We start from the raw sequence: 26290 nt of genomic DNA on the forward strand, positions 1-26290 counted from the left end.
CACAGAACTTTTGAGGCAGACAAAGTCACAGCCTTCTGCCACCTGCTTGCTTCATGACATCACCATACTATGAAATACCATTATGACTGACCCTCTATGACATACCATAGTAGTTATCTTGTTCTAAAACTAGAAGTTTGCAGTAAAAATGACTAGAGAATTCCTACAGGAATCTGTGTTGCTTATACTTTTCAGCAAATCTACACATTCAGTTCAATGCAGTTGGAGTTTTATAATCTACGCAATTTTAAAGGAGAGAATAGTTCCACCATTACTTTAATTCATTTTTATAATCTTGCAAAATGTTGTTAATAACAAACTCTCTACTGTCTTCCAAATTAAGAGTTTTACTTTGCTAATCTCATTTTTGTGGCATCACCAACCTGTATTCAAAAGGTCTTCCTTTTGAAGAGAATATATCAGCATCGCTGCAGAATTTTGTTAATTGACACTAAATTTTTTTCCTTTAGCATCTCAGATAATAATTAGGTCTCTCCTGAACATCTTTGTCTTTAACTGAGAAACACTTTTTAACATGTGCACTCTGTGAAGAATGATGAGCAGTCTGGCACAGTCATTTTCGTAATTGAGTAGCTGTTAGGAATTCATTTTCTTCAGCAGAAACATACAACTAGAGGAAGTCTCCATGGTCCTCTATTCCAAACTGTTGCTGCTGAAAGAACAGATATGACGCTCACTGCCATTCACAGATTGACAAAGCTTTCAAAATATTAACGAAATGAAATTAGTGAAAATGAAATCACAGGTTGGTTTGTTACCTTTCATCTTTGTGTTTTAGTGCAGCACTGAATTTAGACATTTTAAGTAGTTCTTTTTCCTCAGTTACACAATTCTTTTCAAAACTCATTACTTTTGCTCTAAGGTTTTATTTCTTCTTCACTAAACGAATCAAACTCCTTAAAATAAGCTCTACCACAACACAGCTTTACTACAGCTATGCACAGACAAGCTTTTTGAAATACTGAAGTACAAGTACTACAGCAACATGGATCTTAACACTGACTAAACACACTGCTTCTCCCAGCAATACACAGAGACAAACCCTTCACTCTCCTATGTTCTGAGCTCCTACCCAGTCTAATTTAATTTAGCTTTCTTCCACATAATTAACTGAAAGCCACATGGTTTACATACACTCATACATACTAGTATAAAGTACCAAAGTCAATTCTGAAATACTGAACAATTACTGTGCATGCTACAGAACAGATTTTCAAGTAAATGTTTTCTTTAAAGACTACGATTGCAATATATCAAAATTATGCAATATATCTAACAAATACATTTAAAACAAACAAGAAAACCTTTAAAAACAAACTTCTCAGCCTAAAGATTCAGCACGATATAAAACATTTCCTCTATTTCAAGCTCAAGATGAAGAATTCCCCACCACTTTTTCTTTCTTCCAAATCTGATCATTTGTGTTCACTCCTCCCATGTCTTTTAACAAAAGATAATAGAGGCCAAGATTTGTATCTTCAGATCTGGCCAGACACAGCATTCCCCCACACAGAGCACAGCTTCAGTGGTCCTGTCATCAATCACCGACGTAGAGAAAGGAATATGAATACTTTCTAAACCTAATAGCTTGATGATACTTGAAAAGAGATAAATCACTCTACAAGTATCTCATAAATATCATTCACTTGCAGTGAAAGCAATAACAATTCCAAGTGTATATAAAAAGCTAAATAGAAGAAATATCTATCACAGATTATGGGCAGAATAAAAACATAGAATAAACAGTTAAAAACCTCTGAGGGGAACAAAATTAGTAGGTAGGCAAAATAAACATAAAAGCTATAAAACACTGTTGGAGAAAAATGCAGAATCACTAAGATCTAAGCATTAAAGCTGAGAATCTGCATGCATTTCACTCCTGCAGACACTTGCCCTAGGCTACCATATTGCTGAGAGAGCATTTGTGTAAAGATTTACAAATTAACTTGAGTTTCAAGAACTGTTACTCATCATTGCATCTTGTTTTCAATGAGGACAGTTAAAAAACTTGAAATGCTTCATCTGAAGAGTAAATATTTGCTAACTTGACACTAACTTTGATTCCAGGGTGGAGAAAAGACCAAAAATTAAGGAGCGTGATAGGCCAATTTCATGAGAATTTTGAAGAGAAGACTATTTTTTCTGATTTTAAAACTCCTTTCTGCCACTTGAATTTTTATTAGGAGCTCTTTCTGTCTATTTGGTTGTACTAAAAATATGCATCCTTGCTTCTTCTCTAGTGAACGATGCTGATAATCTCCAGCTAGTGGAAAAAAATAGCACAACTAGAACATAATCTGCATCACTGCTACCTCTATTTATATCTGACAAAATAGAACTGTTTCCTAGTTGCTTCTAATTTACCCTTCAATATGTCATAAAGAATAAGGATTCAATCCACCTAGGAAACATCCATAGCTCAAAAATGAGAAGCTTGATGAATTTAACAAGCAGTCTGAACACACGGTGCTTCCTTGATACTGTATGCATTTCTAGCTCTTGGAAGGCCCTGAGCGTGCCTGCACGCATGAGCATGCGTAGGAATGTCTTGTTTCAAAATAAACATTAGAAACTTGAGTAATAAATATATAATTATCATCTGGATAAAATCAGATGCCTAAAATTTTATTGCTTCTGAGTATAATTACAGCAATAAAAATATTGCTGACTGATGAAGAAATGTACTATTTATGCTGCAGGGATTGCAAATCAACACTTATTTTTTTATACTCAGCCACTTAAAAAAATGCTGTCTTCATTACAAAACTTCACTGATATATAAAACAATTCATCTTTTCTGCCTTTCTTCTTTCTGTGTTATCTTTCTTCCATGATTCATACTATTCCCATGATAATAAATTCATCAGTTCAACATAGTACTTTATGTTTAGTGGATAAAACATATTTACATAAAATGCACGTCTGTTGTCCTAAACCATATTTTCTTAAAATATATTTTGTATGTACTAAAATATTATCTCAGTAGATTAAAGCAAATATTTCCAAGCATGTCTACAAAGCACAGCTCTCAGAATTGTCCTATCTTATTTTAAAATCACATCTTTAATCTTATTTTGCTCATAAATCCCTGGAGTGAATATTAAAAAGATGGTCTACTTTACAATTGTCAAGTGGAGATACATCATCTGAACTGCATACTTAAATTTAAATACCTTAGATCTTCCAAAAAAGTTAAAATGCTACTAGTGTTTTCATCTATATTTATGAAGTACTTATTGATAGTTTCCAAATTCTCTCAGTAGGAGTAGAAGTGCCCCTCTCACATTCAGAGATTATGTGGATATTGCAGTATCTTTTCTATTCTCATTGGAAAAGTTTCAGGCATTAGTCTATATTTGATCATGATTACCTCATGATTACTTCTACATTACATCACTTATGAAGAAAAGGGGATGAAACCTGCTGTGCTGTATGAATTTTCTATTATAAAATCCAAAGACTTCACTGAAGTGGCAGAACTCCAACAACTAAGGACAAGTGATTTCATACCAGTGATGACTCACGTTTTCAATCCCGCAGGACCCGCTGGGGAGAGCAGAGCACTGACAAATCAGGTTGCTTACCTAGTGCTGAAGGCTACTGGGGCTGGTTAAATGACTGTGGACTCCATAACCTATTCCACACTCAGCTATGTTCACTGCTGCTCTTCTACTCTCCGTTTTGTGTTTCCTGCAACTCCCAGTCCTGCCTTGCCTTTATTCGCCATCTTTCAATAAAAATATGTTTAATCCTAAGTAAGTACAACAGAATGCATATATAGATGCATCCCCTGGCTAAAACTGGATTAATTTGCAGGAAGAGATTCCCTTACATCAGCTGGCTGGTGAGCTTCCTGCCAGAATGCAGTTTACTTTCAATATTAAGAAGAAAAAGGGAGGAAAAGATTTTAAAATAAAGTTTTCTGAATTTACTGAATCTCTCAATCCATTTCTGAGCTCCTGGGTCAGATGGGAGCATGGACTCTATTAAAGATCCCTGTGAAAGGCCAGAAGTTAGGAAGCTGGGATACTTCAGAGTAGCTGCAAAAGTGGCAGTGATGATCTAACACACAAGAAACGATACTTAATAATCATAATAAATGTAAAAACAGGATTTTGGTCATTTTCCATTAAACACAGTGTTAGGAAAGTTTACAAGCATTTGCTAAGTCAGCAAAAAAGCCACACAGCTGAAAACATTCCATATTTTAAATTTACTTTCATCTCCCATGAGAACCATGCAAATAAGAATATTCCTTTCCTAATTAGAGAACTGTCATTATGCTTAGGTTGAGTACTTTTCCAAAAGGTAAAGTTTATCAGTTTGTTTTGAACAGTTAATATTTAGTAAAATGTTGTTGGGAACCTCAAAGGTTTACTAAGTAGACACAATATTTTCACAGTCGCAGAATTTACCTGAAAAAAACAAACAGAAATGGTCACATTGGTGCCTCCTTTTTATCATTCTGAAATGAACTGTAACTAGGAAAGCACACAAATAGAATAATCACTGATATCAGTAGCAAAATCTTTATGGTTCAGGTAAAGTGCCTGTTGAGATTGAGGCAGCAGGGTTGGAGTTAAAAGAACAGCTCTCTATTCAAAAAGCCACCAAAGCAAGTCAGTAAAAAGTGCTGAATACAGGGTATGACTTCAGTCTTTCTCCTCAAAACTTAGGTAATCAACTTCATGTTGAAGTGCACACCTGCAGCTGAGTATCTTTTGCATTTGTGAACCCTATGAATTTCTCCCAAATTTGTAAATACTTATTTTTTCTGTCAAAAAGAATTCACTGGTTTCAACTGGAGGGAGAGAAATGCAAATTCAAATTTGACTTAGAAGAGAAATTTTTGTTCACATATACAAAGGTGGTATTCAACTACATTTTTTCTTCAGCTAGAAAGCAACTTCAGAGTACATACCTATCAAGACTTTCTGCATCCTATTTTATGAAGCTTGTGGAGCATAACTGCTGCTGTTGGTATAGATCAAAGACAGGTAATGGAGCCATGACAATTACATAACACTGCTTATAATTTCTTGTACATAGGGAATTCTTGATCACAAGTCTGACAGAAGTTTACAATAGGACTACATACAATCAAAAAAATTACTTCAGATAAAGCAGATAAAGTTTTACAGAAAAGAAAAAAAAAAAGAAAATATTAGGAAAAGTCAAATAAATTCATTGCTGAGCCTAAGAGATCAATAATGAACTAATGAGAAGTTAGCTCTTTGAACTATCAAGTAGTAAGGTACTTATTTCTTCGAGCTCAAGGGTGCATCTCAACAGTCTCTCCAAAGAGATGCCCAACAGGATAGTTTAGAAAATCCATAATGCAGTCCTAATTTGTTCCAATTAGCCACCTAGCTCACTCACGCCTATAGTCCATTTTGCACATTTAAAGAGAGGTGGTTATTTTGACCTAAGGGAGTTTTCCCTAATCTTACCCAACATGACCATTCAGTATTTAAGTGAGAGTGTCAGTTTTACAAGTACCTTACCTGTTCTTAGTTTAGTTACTAAATGAAGCTGAAAGATAGAGATGACATAAATTGAAACTAAACACAACATACAAGGATATCAACTTGCTTACAGAACACCCTAAAGCTTAGAAATAATAAACATGCTGCTACTAATGATAAAACCATAGTAAAAAAAAAAGAGCATATTGGATCAACATCATAGGACTGTACTAGCCAAGACTAATTAACACCAAAGTAGTCAATGCTAAAGCTTATGCTATAAATTAGCACCCTCAGAGCTATTTTTCCAACATTCCTATCCCAAGTGAATCTGATCTTTCACATCCCTAATTATGCTGGCAAGTACTATCTTAAACACAGCTATTCTTCTAGAAAACGGTTCATACTTGCAACTCTTACATATCTACAAAGCATGTGGGTTACAGCTGTGGTTATACCACTTTGATGGGTTCATCAGTGCTACTATACATGTTTAGGAAATACATTATTATAAAATAAATGTCCTCTTCATTCTTTTCCTGTAAATAAAAAGCTGCCTTAAGTGTGCTGCATTGCAGTGCTTTAGCCTGTGATGGACTTTGACCTGAAGCAAGTGAGAGTGTCATTTTCAAAATGTCACATGAAGAAAGATCTTGACTTATGAAACAACATGTAATGTGTGATTCAGGCAGGTAACTGCAGGAAAAATAACAGGTTGCTTTATAATAAAAACCCTGAACATTTCAGTGTATCCCAGTATGTATTTGAGAAGATACTGCTCACGTCTCTATTAACTCGCATGTCTCATGTCTCTATTAACTGAAAATGCGTAGGCAATAATTAGGCACTGAGCCACTCAGCCTCCAAGCAGTTTATCTTAACTTTGTAATGTGAATTAGTACAAGACATATGCACTTGCTGAATAGAATGGGAGAATGGCCTAGTTTGTAGCCTAGTTGAAAGAGTTAGACGAGGAAAAATATCCAGAGTTAATTACATAATATTTCTTTGCCAAAGAAAAAAATCAGAAATAGATTGGTACACCAAAGAATGTGTGTTTTGGATAAGCTGTATCTTGTCAGTTATGTAAGATGGACAAGAGTGCTAAAACCAACACAGGAGGGCAAAGATAAGAATGTTCACTTAAATTAATAACCCTGCGTGTACTGTGTGGATGATGAATCACATTTTTTCTCACTCTAATTTCTGAAGTTCTGTATATGTTAGCCACTGATTTTGTTCAGCATTAAAATATCAAATCAAGCCCTTTTAGAACAGACCACTTCCAATTGCTCATAGATTGAGTAACAAGGAGCTGGTGGCACATAAAATCATACCTGCTCTTCTACTATATACGCAAGCCATACTACCAAAATAAGTACAATAAATAAGTACAAAAAATAATATGCAGAACTAATAACTAGCCAGAACAGGCACACGTCTGCTATTTCTGTTTCTGCCACAACCTGTGAAAACCTGATAGAATAACATTAGAATTTTCAGCAGCTACTTTCCTGTGTTCACTGAATTTTATCCCCTTCCTCATTCTTGCAATCAACCATTTCAGCAAAGAGATGATATTGGTTGGTAAAACAGCTTTACACATGTGACAGAAAGATGCGTTTTTTCAATTTGTGTCTACCGTTTTACTGTTGTAAATCTGCTAAATGTTAATTCTCAGTTCAAAACTAAGCAATTATTAGTTACAGACTACAGCTTTCTGAACACGTCCAAGAATTACAAATTGGTGATTTTCACAGAAATTTCATCTTTGTTCTCTAAAAGAGCTTCTGAATTGCATGTCTATCACAGTATCAAAGTAATCACAGATGATCTACTTATTCCATGCACACAGGAAAAGGCATACTTTCTATCAGACCAAACTTTCCCTGCCAGAGATAAGTATAGAAACTTAGAAGTGGCCTACAGCCCACAGTGACTGACCTAAAACCATGCTCTGCTTAGAGTCACATTTAGTTCAGGCTCTCCTGTGGGATTAAATATATAAGAACAAATTCATCAGAATATACATATCACAATAATAATCTGTTTTATCTAACTTTGCATTATTAAAAATGTGCACACAATAAATTAGCATCCAGTACACTCAATTTCTCCTAAAAATGTGCTTTCAAGACAACAAAAACAAACAAAACAGACAAGTAGTTTGGGAGAAGATGAGCAATAAAATTCCTAAATGCATCTCTACTTATAGACCTCTATTCTATAATAGAATTCCAATAACAGTAAGAGTCTTTCCTGTGGGATGATGTAATACTCACCCGCTTAAGGAATGCTTAAATAATGCTTTCACCATAAAATATTTCATCTGGGAGAAATACACTATGCCAATATAACTATAAAATAGTTTGAATTCAAACTATTCACTGGAACCTTTTTCCATTCAAGTTTTCAGATAATTGATCCCTTAACACCAATTACTATTGAACAGATTCTGAAATAAGAAAATCAGCAAGGTTTATTTGTAGTTGTATGCATTTATTTGAACCTCAATAATTCAATCTCTTCAAATGAATGTAATTATTTTAGGCCATAATCATTGCAGTATGACAACTATTTTTTCAGGAAGGAAAATAAGAGTTAAATTCCTGCCTAATGAAAGCATCTGGAGCATTTTATGGATGGCTTTGAAAATTCAAGAAATGAATGCAGACTCTGAAATGTCACGCATTTGCTTCAAATTTTCTTCTGCCCAAACATCAAATACAAATGGCAAACTCCTCTGCATTCTATCTCAGAAACAGATTCAGGAAATTTCATCTGTAACTCTGGGCTACTACATCATGTTTTGTCCAGTTATCCCGTGTCTTAAACCTGCAAGAGTTACATTACTATGCAACATATACAATTGGTAGAGGAGGGGAAACCTTTTCCATTCAAATTTCTTGCAGACAGAATTAGAACAAAGTGCCTAAGAACAGTACCTTCACTGCTATTTTGACGGGGTGGTCCTGAAAAGAAATAATTCACCTCAGGCAGAAGGAACTGATGTCTTTTCTTTCAGCAGCAATACTACCAAAAGAGGGAGGAAGATTACTCACAACATCAGAGAGAAAAATGCAAATGATGTCACTTTTGACAAGACCAACAATTCTAATTCACGAACTCTACAAGCTTCCACAGACAGTCAATGACACAATTCCACAGACTAATCTTTGTGCTTTAAACACTGTGAGCACAAAGCACACTCTGAGGAGAAAAATCAAAAACTGAACTATGGCACTGGAATGTGACCCAGCTCTAATGTCCATTTCTCTCATTTTGGATAATGAAAGATCTTGCAGAAAAAGAACAAGCTTCTAAGACTGCACAACTTGGGGACATAAAAGTTTTAGCGCAATCAGGCTTAAAAAGCGTACTTCAATTAACTGTTTTTTATGCAGGAATCATATATTATTTCTCTCTCAGATGTTTTGCTAAAAATTTTGCCTACATAATTCAACACCTGGACTGATAAGTATAAGCACTGAACATTGGAATTAACTACACAAGTCAGAGATACTTAGCATGTGTCACCCTTGGAATGGAAAAACTGAGTCAGTGACAAAGCTGAAGATCTGCTAAAAGTGAGCATTCACGTTGCTGCCAGAACCATACAGGTCAAATCAAACTCAAATGTAAATAGTCATATTTTGTAAAAGATTTTGCTTGGTGGAATCTTCAGAGATCAAAACAGTTATAAATCAAGTAGACTTACTGAGTACACTGTGAAGTAATGGGCCTCCACCTCTCAAAAGAAAATAGGACTTTTCTGAGCTGGCTGGGAAATCACACTTGTAAGGTTTCGAATATAGTTAAAATATTATTTAGAAGGATGAATAAAAATTAGCTCAGGAAAATAACAGTACAAAGACTGTTTTAAAACCAAATTTAAGTAGCTCAGACTGCAAATGCTGGAGATTATAATACAGTGGTGACATATTCCACCTCTTTTTAGCCCTTTTTTTTTTTTTTTTTTTTTATGTGGCACGCAGTACCCCTTTGGTTAGCTGGGATCAGCTGTCACACCGTGCTCCTTCCCAGATTCCTGCATCCCCCTTGAACCTTCTTGCTGGTGGGACACTATGCAAACACTGTTCAGCAATAACTAGAACACGGGTGCGTTATCAGCATTGTTTCTGTCAATCTAAATCTAAAACAGAACTATGTGAGCTGCTCTGAAGAAACTTAACTCTGTCCCAGCCAGACCAGCTACACCAAGGAAGTTATACAGCGGAAATTCACATGGCACAATAAAAAATTCTGAAGCATAACAGATATCCTTGCCATTGGGTAAACAAAGGGAGTAAAAATTACTGATCTTTGCCTGTAGAAAATGTGCAATTGTTAGTCATCTTTGCCATACGATAAAATACAAAACTTGGAAGAGAGCACATCTGTGATAGAAGATGACTACAGTAAAGTACTGAAACAGTATCAACATTAGTAGTCGAGCAAGCATTAACTCCATAAAATCCTATTAGTTTCATACCTCAGCTATAAAAATAAAATTTTGCATTGATACAATAAAGTCTCTGGGGAAGAATCTAGCAACCTTCCAATAAAGATGAAAAGTCTCTTTATCAGGGAATGCAGAGATAGGACATTCAGAGAATGGTGAGATCAGGTTGCCCAGAGAAGCTGTGGATGTCCCATCCCTGAAAGCATTCAAGGCCCAGTTGGATGGGGCCCTGGGCCACCTGATTTAGTAGGTGACAGCCCTGCCCACAGCAGGGGGTTGAAATGAGATGATCTTTAAGGTCCCTTCTAAACTAAGCCATTCTACAAAATTAGGGGAAATATATATATATATATATATATACATGAAAAATTTCTGCCATTCTTTTTCCTTAGAGAAGAACATAAGAACACAAAAACCATGAGGAAATGAACACAATAGCAAGCTTATAACATTTTTAAAATACCTCTGAAGCATACCTAGCAATTTTAATAAGCTTCTTTTTTTGGTTTGCTCCTCCATGTATTCAGAGCTAAAGCCAAAAAAAGCACATGCATACATCTCTATAGGTGAGTATTTTGGGTACCTGTTAAATGATGCCTTTGGGGAACAGCATGTAAGAAAAGTGAGAAGAATAATTTTTGATGCTCTTGGTTTGATGCCCTACTTACTCCAGGAGTAAAAAATGTAAGCACTGTTTTAAGCCAGGAATTGCAGCACTGTTCACAAACAAATACAACAGACATCACATGTTTTAATTAAGCAAGTTAGCAATGGAAAAAGAAAAGTTAAAAAGCAGTTTGTTTGCAAACAAAGCTGTATGTCAATATTCCTTCTTTTTAAATGTTTGTATGTTTCCATTAAGAGATAGTAGGTCAACATCAAAGTTTTCTTAATATGGAAAAAATGTCAGATAACAGATAACTAATAACAGATTTAAAGATCAAACTCAGATTTGATATTCATAATATTTGTTTTTGCAAATGGTTCCAATTCACTGTTTACTCCCTATCACATTGAAGTATCTGCTATAATTAAACCATACAAACTAGCAAGTTAGATAAGAGTGTATCTCCCTTCCCCAAGAGAACTTGCCATTTCCCCTTTCAAACTCATTTGCTCACAAAAATTTTACTCCATTCTTTTAAACTATTCTATAACAGTATTATTTTATACAATTGAAATATCTGTAAAAAGAAATAACCAAGAGTCATTACTGACTAAAATTCCCAGAATGGTTGAACCAGGCTATGAAATCAAGGAAATTTAAAGACCAATTTAATGAAGGCTAGATTTTTAAGGATAAGTTTAAGTGCCTTTGGCTGACATGGTGATGTCCAATTAAAAGTTCAGGAGTGAAATGAGTCTAAAAGGGTCACGTGTAAAAGGCATAAAACATTGATCTTGTCATATTCTCTGCCGCTTGTTAAAATCCTTGAAGCTGTAAGAGCAGAGACAAATTAAGCAAGCTTCCAATCTTCTCCTGATAAAAACTCAGACAATTATTTAATGAAAACCCAAAAGATTACCAATTATTTTTCTAAAAAACTCTTCTTCACACTGGGAATTCAGTACCACACTGCAAAGTTAGCTTGCAGAAATGCTTTGAGTGCCTTTATTAAAGTTGCACAGTTGTACTAAATCCATTAATTTGTTACCTATTTTTGCTAGGGGAGGATGAAGACTTTAGGGGAAACAAAGAAAAGAGAGAGAAGTGATAGAGAAAGGTAGTAAGAGAAGCTGAGCAAGCAAGTATAAGAGCACCTGTGCACCATTTCAAGGTGGACAGACTTATTAATATCCTGAAAATCACAGTGACAATTTGTTGACCAATATGATCATGCACCAGGCTTCGAGTACCTACTAAAATTAGCAGCATGCAGTTCCGGTTGCTGCAATAGTACACACAAGAACTTTGAAAGCAGAACTAAGACTTCCAGGCTTTGTATTAAATAATTTACCATAAGTGTTTATATTCTTTCCTGACTCAAAGTATTTATTTAGAACTATGCCTCCTTGTGTTTTGCAAGCATTAAATTTGGAAATCGTTTTCTGTAAAAAAATAACACAAATATTTCACTGACAGAAACAAATGCTCATCAAACATAAAAAACTATAGAAATGTGATAATACACATCTGTTACAAATAGTAAGTCTACACTTTAATACTGTGCTATTTCTGGGAATTCTTTTAAATTTGTTTTTATGTGAGAAAGCCTGACAGACAAAACATTCTGATGATAAATCAGCAAAATTGACTAATGTTTCCAAACATATACTTTCTAAACAAAGTCCACTGAGATTTACACACATTCACACTGCAAAATATAAGAATGAATGCTGATCCTGGAGAAAAAAAATAAACGAAGAGAATCATCAAGTTGGGTCTGAAAGTTATCTGTAATTTTTCAGGTGTGTAAAAGTACTGATGGAGTGCAATGATTCTCCACCATGCATTATCTTCTTCATCAAAGCAGATGAATATTTTCAAAAAGTATCCACCAAACTAAAAAATTCTGATTTGAAGATAAGTTTAACATTACAGACATTAACAATATTTCTGTGTGAGCCATTCCCAAGGTAAATGGTTCTATGATGGTTCTATGATTTCTTGAGTATCACCTCAATACAGCTTCATTGAATAGTTGTGTATCTTTCATTCATGGAAATTTCCTTCAAGAATTATCTATAGTTTTATTTAAAGGACTGCTTACAAACATTTCAATCATATCAGTTCTAACTATTGCAAAATATGGAGTTATGACTAATCTCAAATTATTGTACATAATAATTAACTATGAAGGATCAAATAGTGTCTCGTGTCCATAAACATCAATCAGCATTGGTGAATGCCTTGCTTGGCCTTAAAAGCTTTAAGAAGCTTTTAAATTTCAGTGAGGTTATTGACACAGACAGTTTCAAGCTGGATGTGGTTTCCCTCTCTGTCCCACACACTTAACAGCCCAGATCACTCTGGCACTTTTAGTTCATCACTCACTTGCCCCATCTTCCTTGATGAAAGAATGAATAGTCTGCAAGATCATGCTACTTGAGAGCTCAGTTTCTGGCTCTTGAAAATAAGACTTCCATAAATAGATTTTACTATCCATTAGAACATATTATATCATTACAGCTGATAAGTAGAAACATAAAAAGTACTATCATGAAAACAGGGAGAATTCTCCAGCACCCCAATTGTTCTAATTAGATTGCAATAATCTGATCAAATTCTTTATTGACTGTGAAATGAAATAAGCAGCATACAGGGGCCCCAGGAGATTATTACTTTAATAATAATAGTAGCATATGGACTAACTAGTATTTTTTAAAATGTAATTGACATACTTCAATATAAAACCATTAGCCATATAGTGTACTATAAATATATATATAAAATAATAATAAGCTTTTGAGATATCAAGGCTCCATTTCAATATTATTCCATTGTTCAGAACACAGAAGTATCACATGCAGTTGAGGTTCCCTCTGAAGTCTTGCAGTCTGGATGACATGAATCAGACATGGCTATAATATTGTGACATTACCTATTGTGTACTCTGGTTCATTAGAATTCTTCAAATAAAACAGCGTTTTATTTGCAACTCAAGACTAATTTGGCTTCTTTTTATAGCTTTTCCTCCTAGTTTGCAGAACGAACTGTCACACATTAGATTAGGCTGCTATTTCAAAAGAACATTCTGATATGATATATCAAGATACCATACCAATGGAGTTTTCAGAGTAAGGCACTTGTACTAAACTCATTTGCAGCTTTGTCAACCTTGTCACCATCGCAGACTATTAATACCTTCTATTAAAACTGGATTTGTCTCTCTCTTATTATAATAACGCTTATGAGAGAAATAACTGTTTGTGAACAGACTGTGAACATGCATTCAGTTTGAACAAATGGAAAGTAGGAAGCAGTTCTTTTAAACAGCATATTAAAGCCTTTTCCTTTAATTTTCCTGACTAACTGCTTGGAGTACAAAATATTCAGTAAATTATTAAATATCTTTTTCTAAATATAAAATAAGCACTGCATTTAACAAATGAAAATGAAAACACACTTTACCATCATATTACTTCCAATCAAAAATGTAGTCCTTGGCTCCAAAAGCATTTCACTTCCCTTTCCAAAACATTATGTATACAAAAATATATAAAATGTATCTATTAATCTCAAAAGGATATATATCTCTCAGAAAGGATTTATTTCAACAATCTACTTTTCTAATGTAGAACCTTCACCAATGCCCTTAATATTCTTTTATTTCTCTCATATCAACATATCATCACAGCTACTCACATATATACCCTACAAGTGTAAAATGATTTCACCTCTATTTCAATAGTAATGCATCTCAGTAAATTATTTGCCCATTATATTTTACTCAAATTTAAGAACTAGTAAAAGTGCATATCAACTGTGCATGTTGTGATGATATGATGATACAGTGATGAAATAACCTGTCAGCTAGAGGGAAGCTCCATGAAGAAATCTATCATCAATCTTCTTCCAAAATAATTCATACTTTCCAGAGACTTCCAGATAGTGGATACTGACAGAAATTGCAACTACAGCCCAAGCATCCTGCATTACAGCAGCTGGTGCTTTTTATGGTTTCACTTCCTACAGACTCGCCATCATGCCAGTATTAAATTCACTGTTCCATTCTCAAGCGTGCAACTCGTATAAGTGTGACAGCATACTCTCTAGCTAGCAAGCAGTGAACAGATACCACATCCAAAAGGATAGATGTGATTACAAGTTTGCTGGAGAGTCAAATTCTTATCAAAATGATACTCATGAACTTCAGTAAAAAACAAATTGAGGACTGACCTATTACCTAATGGGTTGCACTTGAAGTAAAATACCTTGGTGACTTCTCAAATCATGCTCTGAAGTATGAAGTCTTGGCGAGTAGGACACATTTTAAAGCAGGCGTGTCCAACCTCCAGCCCCCAGGCAGCATGTGGCCCTGGAGGGCTAGTAATGTGACCTCAGAAACTTTCAACACTTATTGCGATTTTTAGTGATATCTTTCATGACTCAACTGTATGTAGCTGAAGCCCAGGCTGCATAGATGAATATGGAATGCTGTGTAAGGGAGAGCAAAGTGAAGTGCTAACACTTCCTCTCACAACTGCTGCACACACTCAGGTGAATTAAAGCTCACACGTATTGCACATTACATGAGTATATTGAGTGCTTTTGCTCTTTGGCAAATAAAACACAGTGATTGTCAATGATATTTCAGCCTACTTACACATAGGCATGCCTGTGAAGACACGTGCTTTTTTGTTAAAAGGACACGTAAGTTTTCTTATTTAATTACTAAACTTGTGCTTGTATTATTTAATAAAGTAATATACGAAATTAACACAGAATTAACACAGAAGAAATAGTCAGAACACATGTGATGCTTACAAATTTTCTAATTTTCAACTTCTCAGAAAGCTTAAAAATGTATAAAGTAATTTGTGATATGTCTTTTTGGTGGACTTGACTGCTCATTTAAATGAGCTAAACATGTATCTGGGTGGCCTGGTCTTGTGGGTGGCAACCCTGTCCATGGCAGGGGGTTGAAACTAGATCATCTTCAAAGTCCCTTCCAACCTAAGTCATTCTACAAGTCTATGGTTATAAAAGATTTTCCATTCAATCAGCTTCATTAACTGCTGTTATGAGCTTATATGCATTTGGTCCATCTGCATACAAAACATAATACACTCCATTTAAGAGGAAACAAATACACTCAAGTCATGTTTTAATGTTAAACTGTGACCACGATAAAGGGTTCTTTTGACCTCCTAAAGCTACTTTTCACCAATTATTCAAATGACTTTTGTCATAGGAAGACAGAATTCACCCTAGAAGAACTGAATTTTGAGAGCACCAGACAGAAGTCTGAAAATAGATGTATGCTCTTTAATGTTAAACAAAGGAGAAAGGACCTACTATCATATAATAACGTCAGTCCCATACAAAATATTTATGGTTGGCACCATAAGTTTGTAAAAGTATAAACTAATGGGTATTGATACACATATCTCTTAATAAAGCCAATAGAATTTGGGGGAAAATCTTGTTAGATATATTTTTGTCAGGTATATCTATAGAGAGCTTTCGTCAATTACATACAAAATCAAAAACACTTCTCGATTAAAAAAATATCAGGTAAGACTACATTTATCCTTCTATACTAAAAATTCCATTGAACATCTGACTTATTTCCTTGTTTGTTGTTGACTAGGTTGTAAAAATCTCTACATAAGCAGCAAAAAGCATTTCTACAGTGGATGCAAGGCAGTCTCTACCTTTCTGGTTGGCAGAACGCATTTCCCGGTCTAAATGGTTTACTTCAAATAGTTTCTATGAATGCAAAAGATGCCGGAGTGCCATTTCTTTTTCCCTGCAGCTGAAGCAATTGGCTGTTACTGGAAACATGGATAGTGTTTGTTTCACCACCTCTATGCTGTGCTCTAATTGTCACCTGAATTCCAAACACTATCTTGATGGGGAGAGTAAAATTCATCAGAATCACTGATTAAAAATGTTTTCACTACTTTTTATAGGCTCCAAAGCAGAAAAGGAAAAAGAAAAAAGAGTCGTGACTTTTTCATGTTTTAAAAAAGTGTTTGCCATTTGTTCTTCTCTACTCAAAATGCAAACATTTTTGCCTATAACAACAGGTCCTTCTCGATTTTGATCGAGAACAAGCAAGAATCTTTCTGTAACTCTTTCCATGTTCCAATTAACCCCCTCTGATTTTGTTTTAGATGAAGATTCTATCATTAATCATATAAATCACAAACATAGATATTTTGCAGGAAGAAAAAGAATTACATACCTTATGTTGGATAAGGAGTCCATAAACCAAAATATTTTTCCTTTTCATTTCCCTTGCAAATTTCTTCATTCTAGTTAGTTCTTCCAAATCAACGCTGAAAGAAGTATTTTCTGAAGTACTCAAGTGAACCTGCAAAAGAACAAATTTGAAAAAAAAAAAAAAAAAAAGCACTTTTTCAAATTGTGTTATTTTAGCATAGCAGTTTTTAATATCTCATGCCATTGTTACACTCATACAAGAACACAGGCAAATCAAGGTTTCTCTTAGGTTCTATTCAAGTTGAGTTCCATCACTCACATATTTAATGACAAGTATTTATTTTCAAAGAACTGTGAAATCAATACATCAGAACAAAGCAGAACACATTGCTGTAATTAAATAATAACTAAAATAGAAAACAAACATTCTTTTCTAAGTTCTAATCTATCTTTCACAGATTCTTACTTATCAGGATAATGGAGAAATAAAGCTGTTTTTCTCAAGCATCTTAAAGGTTTTCCAAATGGAATTCTATTCTTCAAAGTTTTATTTCAAACTTACTAACCTCTCAGTGTAGCATATTTGTTTCACTTCATTGAAATACCTCATGCTTAAAAAATAGAAACTACTGCAATATAAAATATGACTATCCTGAACTCCTGGGCAGGAAAAGGCAGGTCTCACACCCAGTGGGGATGCTGCACAAACAATGCGAGTCTTAGAAAACCGAAGCTGGGAGGTAAGAACTAACTAGCTTATGGTTCTGTCAACCACTTTCCAAGATTTAACCATTCCCACAGCTTAATCAGTTTATTTCACAAAGTTCCTGTTAACTACAGAAATCAAAATTAAGGATGATAATTTGTATACGTAAAATTTAGGTATCTCTTAACAGTAAAAACTTTTTCCACTAAAATAAGAAAATGTATTTTCTGGCTGAATAGTTCAATCCCTATAAAACTTATCTTTAAGTTATACAGAGAGGAAGAAACAGAGGTAGCTTGAAAGAGCTGTGATTACAAAATATATTTCAAGTTCCCTTTATACCTCATGTTCAATTTATCCTGACAGATAATATGCATTTACTCATTTTCTCTTCCTATATTTTTTTAAGAAGTTGTTTATTATGTGCATATTCACAAGTAGCAAAGCTGTCCTCTTCAAATACACAGGCAGAGATTAATTTCCAAACACCCATAGTTTTGATAAGGTTACTTTTGACAAAAAAGCAAAGCTTAGTATTGCTCCTCTATGGATATTTACAAGAAAATTTTAAGCCTGTTGTTTTGAGACAACATGACCTAACTCATCAAGATTTACTTTTTCACCGAAGTGCAAATGCTAGCAACTAAGAGCTGAAGTACTAGAATTCCCTTATTTCTGCACTACCAAAACCAGAGTAGGATCACATCTATTCAGTTAAGTACTTGCATCTACAGACGTGAGCGTAAATTATTATGAAAAGTAACATCAGTTTAAGAATGCTATTATTATGGGTATAGCAGGGTTGGATTGAATATTGGTGAGAAGAAGGTGAAGTAACTGCATGAAATTTATCACTGCACTTCTTACTTCTCCTATGACCAGATACAACAGTCCAGTTGTTGCTCCAGCTTACAGATGCTGCAAAAAGCTCCCTTAAGAACCAGTACAAAGGACAATTAATGCAAAGGAGGGAATATGGACTGAAGACATTGTTACGTCCAGTGCAAGATTGTCCTTATCCTAAGATCATTCTTCCCAAGCTGGTTAAACAGATAACACAATAGTAACACCTGTCATTTTTGCATCCAAAAAATGTCAAACACGAGAAGGAAAGATAAAACTGGCTCTCAATTATCAAAATGTTACAAAAAAATTACAACTATTCTGAAATCAAAAACAGACAAAAACTTTCTGATTATGGAAAACTCTGAACTGTTTTTCAGGCTGAAAACAAAATGCCATTGATTACAAGAATAGAATGGAAGCAGGTAGCTGCTTTCTTTGTTTATCTTTTCAATTCTTCACAAAAAGGGACCATTTTACTTTTGAGAGTAGATGAGAACAGTGCTTCCAGTATAGACAGTACCTAAAACATATGCATATAAATACCATTACGTTGCTTTAACTTCTGAGTCACTTTGAGAAATATTTATTTGCCCTTCTATAACAAAAGAGAAATGACCCATAAGTTACTAACAGTACATTCAGGTTCTATATTAACTTAAATATATGACAAAAAATAAAGCTGAGAATCCCACTTATAAGCCTTATTGAAGAGGACACTCAACATTAATTAAAGACTGCTGAAAGAAGTTTCTATCTCCCAGACATTACATCTGTAATGAGTTTTAGGGATCAGAAGTTTAAAGGATTTAAATAGTTCCCCGTAATTAATATGAGACAATGATTTGTTTAGCTAATATATTAGTTATTTAAAACATACTTTCCAGTCCACCTTCAACCTGTTCTTTCAAAAAGATAGCTTATTAGATACATAATGTAAAGTGTAGCACAAAATGTCTCTCTATAGCTATGATACTTCATTGTTTAGAGCTTATATTTACAAATACATGTATCTGTGTTTTAAATGCTACCAACCACTTGCACCTCGTTGTAAGACTTTTCTCCCACTGCCCAGTTTTGGGAAATTTCAAATACTTGTTAGGAACAATAGAAGAATTATATTGCCTGGACAACAGCAAGGGAACTAAATGTATCATTTCCTCTCGTAGAATCATTGAATCGTTAAGGTTGGAAAAGACTACTAAGATCACCCAGTCCAACCACCAATCCATCACCACCTTGTCCTTAAGCCTACACTTTTCTTGAACGCCTTCAGGGATGGTAACTTAAGGTTATCCTAAAAGGTGTTCACTGAAGTAAGTAGTGCATGCAGCAGACTGCTCCAACAAGTACACTTTCATTTAAAATGGTGCTGAATACTGCAATGACTTTGAGATCTGCTACATTAGAGATAAAACCCGAGATTTATAGTGAGTGTGTTACCATTATTTGCATCCATATCTACTTCTCAGGAAATAGTATGCCGAGAATATTATACCTGCAATCGTTTAAACAAAGTCCCAACATTCCACATTTCACAGGAGTTAGATAATTTTAATGTCCCTTCCAACCAACCTATGATTCTAACATTCTAATTGATTAACAATTATAACTTTAACACAGTCAATGATACCCATTTTTCCATTTGGAAAATACTTGATCTTCACTATTTCTCATTTATTTATTGGCCCAGTAATAAAATTTCAGAAGAAAAAAAAAAATCAGAAGTAAACTCTCAGTTTTGTCTCCAGATCACTAGACTATGCACTTTGGAAGCCATTAAGGCTCCGTGTAAAATTATTTGCCTGTTTTTCAAGGCTATTGCATAGGGAATTAGAATTAGAAAAACATAACAGATTATTATACATTGTTGTTGGATAATGTAATATAGTCTAGAGGCATACTCTTTGGTGAGATATGGCATTAATGATGCTCATCCAACCCAATGCTTCTTATCTCTATTTATTATGCCAAAAAATATAATGACAGAATTGTAACTGGTTAGAGTGCATAGACTTTCAAACCTCCATTTTAACAGACTAAAATAAAAGTCACGTATACCTTCAGCTGCTGTCTGTATGAAATGTTAGAATTATTCTGGCAACGATACTCAAAGAATTTCAACCAATACACTTCAGAACTTTCACCACATATCAGAATATATGCTTCAATCTTACAGCGTTTAGATAAGTACGTTAGTTAAACTCCTATGTACTTCACAGTTCATTTTTAATACTTGATACAGAAAAGCAATAATAATTTTTAAAATTTTTAAAAAACTACATAACAGAAAAATAAAGGCATTCAATTTTCTTTCTATTGAGCATTCTAGCAGATGCCATCATTTGTGGCATCCCCAGAAGAGATGGAGAACAACAGAACAGCAAAAGTTAGCAAGTCAATATGAACAGCCATAAGTGATCTTTTACAGAACTATATAATAATTTACCTTTTGCTTGTGTTGGTTTATTCTCTGTCAGAATGCACTACTTTTGCTGAAATGCAAATGACACTCTTCACAGATTAATTTACAGTTCAAATTTTAAATTTTATTCAAACATAGAAGTGCCTCTCAAAATAGTCTAAACACAGAATAACTATTAAAAAACACTTCATTAGATACTTTCTACAGGAAATTATAGGATTTACATACTGAAATAAGAACAACTGGATGTAAGAGAGGAATACTTGATTCTTCTAACATATCCACTAGCTGCTGGATTTCTTCAGTGGCATACTTTTTATCCTAAATGAACAAAAAAGATCAGAATTACTGAAAACATCAAAGAATTATTACATTCAAAAGGAATTCAAAGGTCCATTATTTACTAAAGAAGTTTTTTGTTTATTTTAATGCTTTTGTCAGATAAATTATGATTGTTTGAAAAAACTGGAGACAAAGAATACTACCTGCAAGAAATACATACAACAAGCTTAAGGATCTTAATGGATCTCAGATACAGTTCAACTAAAACACTTCTGGTCCCATACAAGGGCCCTTATTTTGGCCACACTGGCAATGCACAGTTAGTTGACCGCACACAAGATATTCTTCTTAAGGTACTTCACTATAATCTCTACAAAAGGAAATTTTAAATAACTTTCAGTTGCACCTCTTATTTACAGGTGGCTTAGGAATATACCAAAGGAAGTATGAAACCAGGAGAGGAACAGTGTAACAGGAGGCCAACAGTTGACTTGGATGTATATCAGAAAAAAACAAATGTCAGTACAGATAAATCAATGGGTTAGGAAAAAATGTATTATTCAAATACGTAACTCTTACTTGCTATTACTAGTAAGCTTTAGTGCAAACGATAAAAGCATACATCCTTCCTACTTACATTTATGCAAACAAAATTGTAGCACTGTCCCAAAAAGATGTTCTGTAGATGGTTATCTCGTTTGCTTAGAGATATTGATATATTTTCAACCTGATTAAAAAAATACATATTATTACTTCATGAATTAGATTTTATATACGTGAAAGTTTCTACAATCATCCAAGAGATTGTTAATTCAAATGGCATAAAAGTGGCAAATATTATTTTCTATATAAGAATTAAATACTGCTCAAACTTTTAGGTTACTCAACAGTGCAGCACAGAGTCCAACAGCCTGCAGAGGTTTTTGAAAATTTTTCCTGAAATGTGCTGCTAGAGGAAACCAATCCAAAATCACACCTGAAAGTATCATACACCTTAGAGCTACGGCCTAGATTAGGGTATTCAATTGTCACCAGAGATGAAAGGCTGCTAATACAGTAAGACAACCAAATTATTTCAGCTCTCTGATTCTGAGCAAATCTTTAAGAAGTTCAAAAAATACATATATATATTGTCTTCATAAATAAATAAAATACATGATAAAGAATATATGAAGGAACTGTTGCACAGGTATACTAAAATTTTGTTCAGAAGAATCATTTAGAATTTCTTCTGAAAAGAGAACATTTATTTTGTAACATCAACTATGAAATTGATCTTCTGCTGAAGCAAAATCAGAAATTCCAGATGTATTCACAATCTTCTACGTAATTAAAGAAACAGGAGCATACTCTGCAAGACTTTTCAGAAGGTAAATGGAACATGACCCAAATAAGCAGTCCTACTTTTTTCCCAATATACCAGAATGCACAATGCTTAAGCATTCCAGAATATTCAAAAATAATTAAGTGTATCATTTTTCATTTAACTTGAACAATTTGATAAAGTAGTACAACAAGCTTTTGTTTTACAGCTATATTATTCAGGAAAAATAAACAGAGAGGAATTATATTCCTCTCTTGGAAAAGTAAGCATAACTAGGACTACGTTCTGTAAGGGGTGGAATAACAAAATGGTACCAAGACAAACATATATAAGCAGTATATGCATATGCACACATCTCCTTTCACTGGTGGGTTGTTCAGCTAAAGAGCTTCTCAAATCATAAACATACAATGCCTGTTAGCTTCTAAAAAAACCCCTCCTACACATGAGATGCCTAATTCTGCCCCTTTCCTTCTATGATTTCATTGAAACTATGCATGTGTTCTCAAATGAGCACAGGCTCATGCAGCACGCACACTCCTCTAGTAACATGCAAACAAGAACACCAGTAGCTATCTTCATGTTTTTTGCATATCACTTCACAAGTGTAATTTTTCTGGTAAACTAAGCGAATTCCAAACTAGTAAAGTCAGTTTAAATTCTATGAACTGAAAAATTAATGCTTCTCTATATCATCATTTTTTACTTCATTCTACTAGAATACTAGGAAAAAAAAAATAATTGAACATGCCATTCTGCAAACAAATAATAATAATAAAAAATTCTTAAAAAATAATTTTTACACTCAATTCAAAAGAAACACATTAAAAACAAGAAGGAAGAAAGCATGTCTCTGGAAAGGCTTAGTGGAGTTACATACTGATTTATTTGTTAAAAAGCAGACTCTAGAACAGCTGGGATTGTGCTACTGTACCTTTTCAAAGTTCTGAAAAGTTATAAAAAATAAAATAATCATTAAATGTATGCTACTGTTTTTATTTCTCATGTCATTGGCCAGCATAGGCATGATTTTTTTTTTTTTCCCAATGATGTGTAGAATCAGTATTTTTCATGCAGTGTTTTTAAAGATTCACAGATCATTTCTGTCTTTTCTAGTTTTATCCCAGGTCTCTTGTTTAATGTTTTCAAGTTACTGAAGACATAGTACCAATGATGATAACCCTTGCTTTTATTCATCTCACTCAAATAATAACATAAATATAATTAAGCAATGATCTCTGATAAAATGGTTCTCCAAATTGGTGTCAAAGGCAGCTTTTGAGCCACTCTGCCCCAGATCTCTAGTGAGGAATGGGGTTTCTGTAACAAAAATGCAGGGCTCAGCACTAGGTGTTGTTAAAACTCATACAACCAGACTGAGCCCATTGATCCAGCCTATCCAGATCCCTCTATAGGGCCTTCATGCCCTCAGGCAGATCAACACTTTCACTGAATTTAGTGTCATCTGCAAACTTAAAGTCTAGATTTCATCCATAGCCTTTCCCTCATCTGGTCATAGAAGGTGATTAGGTTGGTCAAGCAAGATCTGCCTTTCATGAACACTTACTGGCTAGACCTGATTCCCTGATTGTTCCATGCATGCTACATTACTGTAGTCAAGACGATTGAGGGGAGTTTATTCTGCTCCCCCATCCCCCGACTTCCAGCTCAGGGGGCTGAGTAACCTGAGGACAACTGTCCTGACCATTAAAGACAGAAGCAAAGAGGGCATTGAGAACCTCAGCCTTTTCCTTGTCCTCAGTGATAACATTCCCCACTGCAAGGCAGGAGATTCTCCCTCCTCTTGTTCTTAATTTATTTGTAAAAACATATTTTATCATCTTTAACAACTGTGGCTAGATTAAGTCCTTGTGAGGCTTTTGTCTTTTTAATCTTTCCTCTGCATAGCCTATTGATATCTTTACACTCATATCAAGTTGCCTGACCCTTCTTCCAAAGACCATAAGCTCTCTTTTTTTTTGTCCCTGAAGTCTCAGCAAAAGCTCCCTGTTTAGCCAGGGCTGTTTTCTTCCTTTCCAGCTCATCTTCCAACACAGGGGGCAGCCTGTTGCCTAGTCCTGAGCCTTTAATAATTCCTTCTTGAGCAACATCCAGCTTTCCTGGACTCCTATGCCCTTCAGGACTGACTCCCAAGGGATTCTCTCAACCAACAATCTAAACAGTCCAAAGTCTGTCCTCCAGAAGTTCAGGGTAGTTTTGTTGACCCCATTCCAGACCTCACCTCAATCATTTCATGGTCATTATGACCAAGACAACTTCCAATCACTCTGACCACTCCTTCTTTGTTCATAAACAGCAGCAGACCTAATGAGATGCTTACCCTGGTATGCTCTCTTATCAGCTATGTCAGGAAGTTATCTTTAACACACTCCAGGAATCTCCTAGACTGCCTCCTCTCAGTTGTACCAGCACATGTCAGGTAAGCTGAAGTTCCCGCCAGAAGAACCAGGGCTACTGACCAAGCAAACTCAGCCAGCTGCCTATATATAAACACTTTGTTTCTTCATCCTGGTTGAGCAGTCTACAACAGACTTTCAACAGGACCTTAGCCTCACTGGCCTTTCCCCTGATCCTCTCCAGTAACAACTCAATGTTATCATTGCCAGTATTGAGCTCCATAGAGTCAAAAAATTCTCCCTAACACAGAACCACCCCACCATCTATCCCTCATTGTCTATTCCTCCTGGAGTGCTAGACATCATCGTTCAGACTGATTTAATAGAGTCATCAAGAAAAGAATCAGTCTCATATCAGTAGGAATCCTTTCACTTTATTCTTTCATTACCTTGGTTGTGGTAATTTTATGTATGGTTTATTCAAATGTCCCATAGGATCAGAAGCTTGACCCACCCAACTGCTAGTCGTTTCTGCAATGAAAAGATCCAAAAATGTCAGAGATTTTAATTAATTCTGACACAAATGTGACTTGAAGTTATTCAATTTGGCTTCATAAAGGTGATTGTTCAAACAAGTTATTTCCTTTTTCTTACTGGCTTTGAAGTGCTTCTTATGACATTTTTGTGTTTAAAAGCAAAAGACAGAGATGTATAAAAGCGTGTTTGCTTAAGTCAGTGTTTAAAGATTGGACTTCTTAACATGGGAAAGTGATGTCTTCCTACCAATTGCAGCACAGTTTGAAGAGAGAAAAAAGGAAAACTAGTAATGGATATAGTATCAGTGAAGTGGAAAAAGACTTCTGCTCCATCACACAGCTACTCAGACAAGAAAAAAAATCTTATTCAACTCTACTAACATTTTACATTTTAAAATGTGGATATGCAATTGATAAAAACAATGATGTTCCCTAATAAATACAATTGCTTCCAAATAAAAGCTGAAAGTACAATGTTAAGTTTCATTTCAAAATGCAGATCAGCCAGTTCAGTATACAATAACATCCCATATTAACTGAGCACAAAAAGCAGATCAACAGACACAAACAAAATACATTATAAAACTACAATTATACAAATTAGGAAACCTGTACTTTTGAACAGCTATTCCTGCTTTGTTTCTCTGTGTAAAAGAAAGATATGATTCCATCACATAATGCATAATTAAGAATTACTCTATTATCAGTCAAGATATCTCTAATTACCAAATGTTAATCATATTTGGGAAATGAAAACATGATAGCTCCATTAGTGGGAATAATGAACAAGGGAAAGATAGCTAAATGTCAGCGGAAAAGTGCATCAATAATCAGCAATGCTTCAATAAGCATTCACTGTGAGAGAAATGCACCTCCTTATCTCTCTGTCAAAAGGCTGAACCTTACATTCACAGTTATTCAGGAATACAGCTCGTTCCTTAATTGGTTTAGACTTTAATTCAGACTTCAAAGTAACAGAAGCATTTTTTCTGTAATGTATTTGTAACAATTTGGACTCACTGAATTCATGAAATCTAAAG

At 34.6% G+C, this 26290-nt stretch overlaps 1 protein-coding gene across 2 annotated transcripts in view; it reads right to left on the bottom strand.

Annotated features, from left to right (window-relative positions):
* Positions 1 to 26290, bottom strand: part of CRPPA (CDP-L-ribitol pyrophosphorylase A) — a 106881-nt gene that overhangs the window by 24786 nt on the left and 55805 nt on the right. For both annotated transcript variants that reach the window (XM_052694479.1, XM_052694478.1), the window contains 3 exons: positions 21671 to 21760; positions 20980 to 21072; positions 16800 to 16928 (listed from right to left, as the gene is read on the bottom strand). In XM_052694479.1, coding sequence (XP_052550439.1) covers positions 16800 to 16928; positions 20980 to 21072; positions 21671 to 21760 — 312 coding nt within the window. The remainder of the gene's footprint in view (positions 1 to 16799; positions 16929 to 20979; positions 21073 to 21670; positions 21761 to 26290) is intronic.

Source organism: Tympanuchus pallidicinctus, unplaced genomic scaffold, assembly GCF_026119805.1.
Source record: "Tympanuchus pallidicinctus isolate F22 unplaced genomic scaffold, pur_lepc_1.0 scaffold3, whole genome shotgun sequence".
Classification (NCBI taxonomy): domain Eukaryota; kingdom Metazoa; phylum Chordata; class Aves; order Galliformes; family Phasianidae; genus Tympanuchus; species Tympanuchus pallidicinctus.